General features: G+C 39.5%; 1 protein-coding gene across 1 annotated transcript; it reads right to left on the reverse strand.

Moving 5' to 3' along the window:
* Positions 1 to 1155: 1155 nt before the first annotated feature.
* LOC142614810 (protein OBERON 4) lies at positions 1156 to 6939 on the reverse strand. Its single transcript, XM_075787446.1, has 2 exons — positions 3310 to 6939; positions 1156 to 2000 (listed from the first exon to the last, which is right to left on the reverse strand). The coding sequence occupies exons 1-2, from the start codon at positions 6554 to 6556 to the stop codon at positions 1450 to 1452; spliced, it is 3798 nt and encodes a 1265-aa protein (XP_075643561.1). The 5' UTR covers positions 6557 to 6939; the 3' UTR covers positions 1156 to 1449.
* Between the last annotated feature and the right edge of the window lie 682 nt (positions 6940 to 7621).

Here is a 7621-nt window from a genome sequence, read left to right on the forward strand (position 1 = left end):
GGCTCCTTTCGAAGACTTGTTCATTATTTTTGAACTTTTGACCAAAGTAGAAAAGAAAGAAACCAATATAAATTAAATAAAGATAGCAAAATAGCTACATGGCATTGGGCTTGGGACTCCACGTCTGTTATAGTCAAAGAATATCGTAATCCTGGCTTCATTGTGAATTTTGTATAGATCAATGATTCAACGTGCAGTTTATTTAATTCAGAATAGGAAAAACTTTTACCTTCTTGGTATCTTTTTGTTTGTTTTTTGTTTTAACCCCTGAATTTTTCAAGCCATTTAACAAATTGATTAGGGGGGCTGATTTTAAAAATCCATTTAACAAATAATGAATCTATATGGTTTTATTTTATTTGTATCAAATTTAGATTTTAAGTTTTAATTTGAAACATTGAAAACTATAAGAATTAATTTAAAACCATCCTAAATTATAGGGGGGCTTTAAATATACTTTGATCAATTTCTTTGGAGTGGTTGAATTCTCAACAACATTAGTCTGTGTTAGTCATTGTTGGCTTAGTTACACGTATTCTTTTTATCAATTCTATTTGATTAAAAATAGTCCCTATTAGTCTATTACTTCCTTAATCGAGATGTCTTTTTAACTACTTCTTCCAATATTATTTTTTAGTCTTCTTCTACCTTCTTTTTTTTTTTTTTTTGTTAAACCCCATAAAAAATAAAATATGTTGATTACATTACACAATACCTGCAAGTTGTCACAATAATGCAACTCAAGCATCTTTAAACCAGCAAATATAACTAATCCAAACAGATCTCACGTGTTGTTTTAAAGTTGTCTACTATGTTACCTATGCAAACAAACAAAAACATAAATGTTTCTTTCTTCTTCTTTTTTCCTTTTCTCACTCCTTAGAGGAGTACTTTTTGTTTGACAAAATGCCAATTCATTGCCAATCCTAAATGCAATCAGCCAGTCCAAAATGGAGATCTCAAGTCTCAACCATTACAATAAATTCCTTCAGGTTGTGTTTTGAGTTTGAGGATTTGAAATCTAAACAAATTTAAAGAATAATTGTTAATATAAACTGTTTGAAATCTTTGGAGATTTAGCTCAAGTAATTTCAAACTAAAATTTAAAATTGAAATCCTTTTCTTTAACTAAAAATTCCATCAGGAAATAAAGGCTTGATGTAAAATAATCTCTTTCATATTGCTTCACTAAAAGGGAAACCTTTCATCATACAAAGAGATATAAAGAGATGTTGCAATCTCTGTACAGATTCTGGTTAGCAGCTGATAAAAAGAAAAAGAAAAAAGAAAAACAGAACCTAGAACAGAAAATTCACCTACTGATCATGAACTATAACAGATAGGACACATGATGTTATAATACAACATAGAACCTTCAGCAGTAATGGGTACAATTACCTGAGAAGATGACAATTCTATAGAAAGACCTACTGATCGGCTAATCACAATTCAAGATTGTCTTGTAGCTTCCATTTTCAGTAATAGATCTTTAATATCTGCTTGCATCCTCCTCTTCATATCATAGTACTCTCGATGTGCTCTGTCTAGGGCCTGGACTTCTTCGTATTTTTGTTTACGCATTTCTTGAGCCTCAGCCAAACGCAACTTTGTGAATCGACCTGTATACTCCTCTTCAGTTTTTTCCTTCTTTGCAATGGCAATGCGCTTTAGGCCCTCAGCTTCTCTTCTTGCTTCATCAGCACGGGCTTGGAACATTTTAGCCTCTGCCTCTTTGATTCTCACAAGACTCTCCAATTCATCAAACACGGGTTCCTTTTGAATACTTGTCTGCAACTCAGTCTCCAAAGTGCGTTTATCAATCTGGTCATAACTGAATCTAGGAAATACAGCAGGTGCCCTGTCCAACTGAGGGGCCTTCTCTGAATAAACAGATTTTAGCCAACTGGGATCCTGGCTTGTCCCAGCAATCCCATTGCTTTCTTTACCCTGTTCATTGCCAGATGAGATTGGCATCTTGCCTAACTTGGGAGTTTCGGCTTCTGCAATAACAGTTAAAGGATGTAAATTATAACCTCGTGGTTCAGCTTGAGACCTCAAAAGAATGATATATAGAAAAGAAGAAAATACTGCAGTATATTTCATTTGATGGCACTAGGTCTATCACACATATGAACCCATGCAAAAAAATTGACATATTTTCCCCTTCCCCATTCCAATACCTGATGCATGTATCTCAGAAAAAGAAAAAATAATTTTTCCCCTCTTTAAACCCTTTATTGATCTTATAAACATAAAATTGCCCTCTGAACAGCAATGAAGCAAATATTGCAGTTCCAAGCCACTGTATTGAATGGTTTACCAGTTTCTTATGTCACAAAATTCAAATGTTAAGAACCACACTCAACATAACCCAGCAAAACACTAATGCATGATTTCAATACAAAACTACAGAAAGCAGATTTAGTTTTGGTTGCTCAGCAACATTTTGTCATACAAAAAATAATCAGTTCCTAAAGACTACTTCATATGGAATTCTTGAGTTGCCCAAAGATTGATATGATTTACACTTAAAAGAGAGAGGGTTTTGGACTAGAGATGCTTTATTTTTTATTCACTTTATTGAATTCAGAAATTGCTCGATTCTTCTCTATCTTACATTAAAAAAAATTGCTCTATTCTGCATTACAACATCCTAGGTTGTCATCAAATGCTTCACAAATATAAATACAGAAACTCAAGCAATTATCAAAATAAGTCACACATATCCCCTAATAAATTTCTTGATACATCAATAGTTGGAGGTGGGGGATTTTGAACCCTAGATGGCTCCATAGGAGGTGCCAACCAATTGAGCTACAAGGCTCTTGGCACAGAGCCCCCAATATGTCATGCATATATTGTAAATAATGCAGATTATGCAGTGTTCACATTTATGATAGAAGAAACAAAAGGCATAATGATAAATAAAGCAGTTTAGTTGGCATTTTTTCTTCCAAAAAGCACCTTCCCCACACATTAAATTTAACCCAAATAACTTCAAAGAACCAAAAATTATTTGTCTTCATCAGAAGTCATCAGCTCTCTTTTACTGGTATCCTGTGAATGGCTAAAGTTATCTAAAATCATTTCCTAATGAATGTAATTATAGACCACATAGACAACGAGAAAGAGTTATCCCAAATCATGTCATATTATAACAAATACATGAAACAGGTAAAGAATCTCAAGTAGATATGTCCATGACAAGTTGCTAAGTTAACATGATCTCACAATCATACAAGAAAGAAAAAAAAATACAGTACCCAATATAAAGAACTCATATTACCAACAGAGTTGTAAAGGACTTACCACGAAGAAAAGCCAAGATATGACTGCAAACCTCAGGAAGGTCCAACTTATTTGCCAATCGTACCAGCATCTGATCAGCAATTTCATGAAGCCGTCTCCCTCTCATATCCTTGCTGTCACGAAAAATTCTCTTCACATAATCAAGTTCTCGGGAAAGAGTTTCAGCTGTCCATTCCTTTACAAAACTTTGAAAAACCTCATTCACAAAGCCAAACAACTCTGAAGGATGATCACAGGCAATACAATGAAACTGCATCTCGGTCGTTCCATAAGCCCCTTTTGCACTTCTTCCATTTATAATATAAGATTTTCGTAACGCACAATCCGTATGGCACCAATGAAGACAAACATCACAACCAACCCAACTACATGTTTTATTTGCCATGTCAAACTTTGAACACACAAGACACATGCAAGCACTGCAAAAACCTTTCTTCTGCACACAAACCTTGCAATCACATTCATCCACAGGCAAAGAACTCTTACAGGCAAGATTTCTGCATTTTAAGTTGAGAAATACCTCCGCCAAATGATCATTCGTAACACTGTCATCTAGCTGAAGGTAATCCGGAAGACCAGTTCTCAAAGCAACCAAGATTTCCAGTTGAGCCCGGTGGGCTTTCTGTAGTGTCTCCAAGGTTATATCAGACTTGTTCTGCAGAGCTTTCTGAAAATCAACGAGTTGCTTTTGCTTATCAATACTCAACATGGTATCGCTGATGCTCTCTTTCAGACGCACTATGGATTGTGCTGTCATGTCATGAAATTTCCTAGCCATTGCATGTACCGGTTCCTCAACTATCTTAGCAATGATTTTCTCAACATATTCAGCTCCACCGCCACTGTATTCAAACTCCTTCTGGCCACTACTCCTATATAAACTACCACTACTCTTTTCCCTCATTCTCCGCTTCTTGTCATAACTATAATTTGATCCAATATCATGAGACCCTACACTTTGCGAAGGCGATCTAACATCATCGTTGAACGACTGCTGCCTATGAAGGCTCAATTGCCTTTCTAGTCCATTGCCCATTTTAGAGCTTCCTTCTAAACCCCTATGATGTTGTCCTTGCACAGCTTGACCGTTCGAAATGCCTTGTAATACTTGAGACTGATTAAGAGAGCCATTTCCATTCATAAAGATTCTCGGATATAGAGGGATATCTTTAGGCTTAGACTCATTCTGAGACTGTCCCTGCCAAGCTCCCTGAGAAGCTTGATCGATTCCCTGAAATATGGGGCGGCTGCCAACCGATTGTTCAAAGTTGTCCATCGAATTTTGTGTCAGAGAACAGCTGGGGTTGTGGAAAAACGACTGAGAACCTGAAAAAGACATTGATGCAGTAAATCCATCCGAATTAGTACGAAACGTAGTACTCATGGACTGAACACTCCTAGCCTGACTGGGTGAACCAGGAGCTGCTTGAATTGTATCCTGAGCAGCACCAATCGGTAACAAAACATTCGGTAAGCTTAACGAAAGATCAAACGGTTCCAACACCAGCTTCTCTTCCTTCGGCCTATTAACACCAGAGTGATCATTCTTCTCCTCCCTTCTAACCGGAGATGTACTAAACAACTCAAACCCCCGAGTACTTGGTCCTTCCATATCATCACTATCCCTCTCAAACTCCCTCGATTCCCTCTCCATCCATACACCATCTTCAGCAGAATCCGCAACATGGGTCGGTTCAATCGACACACTTTTCCCCTTATCCTTAAAATTCTGACTCAAACCCTCCTCTCTTTCTCTCCCCATATTCACTTCACCCTCTCCTCCATTTTCTTCCCCAACCTCCTTATCCAACTCCTGTGCTTCTTCCACTTCCACCTCCATTTCCACATCCTCTACCTTGGCTTCAAGATCTATGCTCACACCCCTGTCTTGTTTATCACACTCCTCTTCTGACCCCAAAGACTTTTCATCATCATCATCATCATCATCATCAACAACCCCATCATTCTTCCCTTCCTCCTCAACACACTCCCCATCTTCCTTCACACACTCTTCCTTGTCATCACCACCACAACCTTCATCATTCCCTGCCTCAGCCTCGTCCCCGTCCTCGCTTCCACTGCTCAATTCATCAACTTTATCATCTTCCTTCTCCACATCTTTCACCTCACTATCACTCTCCTTATTTTGCACCTCTCTCTCTTCTTCTTTACTCAATACTTTCACCCCATCCTCCTTATTCTCAATACCCGATTCGATTTCAGCTTCAGCCTCAACTTTGTGGTTCGATTCCAGTTCTGGTTCCGGCTCAGGCTCTGGCTCCTGTTCGGGTTCCGGTTCCGGCTCGAGCTCTCCTTCCTCCATTTCGCTACTACTTCCACTCTCAACTTGAGCCTCCTCACTCTTCTTCACCATCTCCACATCCATACTCTTTGATTGCTCACTCGCACCTGATTCCCTCGACCAAGTCGGCGACTTCGATTTCGATTTTGACTTATTCGAATAAGCCGAAGTCTCCTTTGTAGCAGCCACCGTCACCGCCGTCGCCGCCGCCCTCGAATCCGATCTCGACACCGTTCTTAACGGCGACGAACCTGAATTCGAAACCGTATTAGCCGTCACAGTCGAAGCAGCCGAAACCCTAACCATCCTCGATTGCTCGCTCGCCGCCGAGTCCCTAGACCAAGTCGGCGACTTCACATCCCTCAAACCAATTCTACTCCTCTCCTCCGAATCCTTATTCCCATTGTTACCGAACCTCCGCCACGACGACACGCTCCCTTCCCGTCTCGACCGATCCGAACCCGAAGATGACCGCTCCGATCTAAACCCCTTCGGAAACTCCCTTCTCGACGAAGACAAAGACAGCGAAGTCGACGAACCGCCGCCGCAGAAACTCTCCGACCGGTGAATCAAACTCCGATCGTAACCTCCGCCACCGCCTCCTCTACTCTCTCCACTATACCGATCGAACCCCTTCCTCCTATCGAACCCATCGAAATCATGCTCCGATCTCTTCCTCACCACCCTCGACACCTCCCGATCATCGTCCCCGCCGGACGACCGATCCCGGTCGTACCTCGACGAAGCCACCGCCGCCGCCGCCGACGACGAAACCAACCCGCCCTTCCGCACATTCTCCGACTTGTGGTAGAAGCTAGTCCGATACTGCGAAGAGGAACGGCTCGGGTTCGAATTCGAACTCGGGTTCGGATTCAAACTCGGGTTCGGATCCTTGCATTTCTCGCCGTACGAATCGAGATCTTCACTAGACCTCAACCTCTTCATCTTCTTCTCCCTCTTCTTCTTCGCCTCTTTCTCTTTTGCCCAAAACTCATGCAATATTTACGAGAACTACCCCTCTCTCTCTCTCTCTCTCTCTCTCTTAGGGTTTTTTTTGGTTTCAGCTTCAGAGCTACGAAGAGGTGGTGGTGTTGTTGTTGTTTACTAATTAATTAGATTTGGTATTGTAAAGCCCAGAGATTAAGCCGAAATTACAGAAACTGCCATAAAAGGTTATGAGATCTTTGGTTTGTGGTACGCCGGTGTAAAATGTGAAGATTGGGTGAGGGCATAATGGGGAACAGAGAAATGGGTGAGTCAACGCAGTTAAACTACTGAAAGAGAGAGAGAGAGAGAGAGAGTTGGATACGCAAAGTGCGTGGAAGGGGGGGCATAAGAAAAGTGTGAAAAGGATTGGGTTTTTGGGGTTGTGGGATTGGGATTGGAAGGGGGTGCGTAATGCGCTTTAAGGCGCATGATAGTTGTTGGTGAAGAGAGAGTTTCGGGGTTTGAGGGGTTTGGGTAGAGTGTAGTATAGGTCAAAATGTAAGTGTGTTTGGTGTGACCACTCACATGTTTCCACATGCCCTCGACTTTCAACCATTTTTCTTTCTTTTTCTTTTTTTTTTCAAATATTTATAGAATTTTTTGTTTTGAAAAGAAAAGGAAAAAAAATTTTGACTTTTTAAACAACTTTTTATATTTATCTTGAAAATAATATCAAAACTTTTTAGAAATATTTTTCTAATGGTTTAGGAACTATTTTTAAAAATATTTTACTGGCAGAATGATAAAACAATAAATGTTGTTGATAATTTTTCATATTTTCTATAAAAGTGGTGTTAAAACTTTCCTATTATAGTTTATTAATAATTGTTCTAATGGCGTCTGTTAATATCATCCATGTTTTATTACTAAATGTCATAAGAACGCTCGTCAACAGAACTTTTTATAATGTGAAGACGAGTTCCAATTCGCTAGACAATTTTTTCTTACGCTCTGTTTGTTTCAATAATGATATTTTCTAGAAAATGGGTCATTTTCTAAAAAGCACTTTCTATAAAACTATCT

Source organism: Castanea sativa, chromosome 11, assembly GCF_040712315.1.
Source record: "Castanea sativa cultivar Marrone di Chiusa Pesio chromosome 11, ASM4071231v1".
Taxonomy (NCBI): domain Eukaryota; kingdom Viridiplantae; phylum Streptophyta; class Magnoliopsida; order Fagales; family Fagaceae; genus Castanea; species Castanea sativa.

Excerpts from the sequence above, each read along its gene's own strand:
- LOC142614810 (XM_075787446.1), bottom strand. The coding sequence starts at position 6,556 with ATGAAGAGGTTGAGGTCTAGTGAAGATCTCGATTCGTACGGCGAGAAA. Across the intron at positions 2,001-3,309 it reads TATCTTGGCTTTTCTTCGTG|AAGCCGAAACTCCCAAGTTA; the intron begins GTAAGTCCTTTA and ends CTGTTATTGCAG.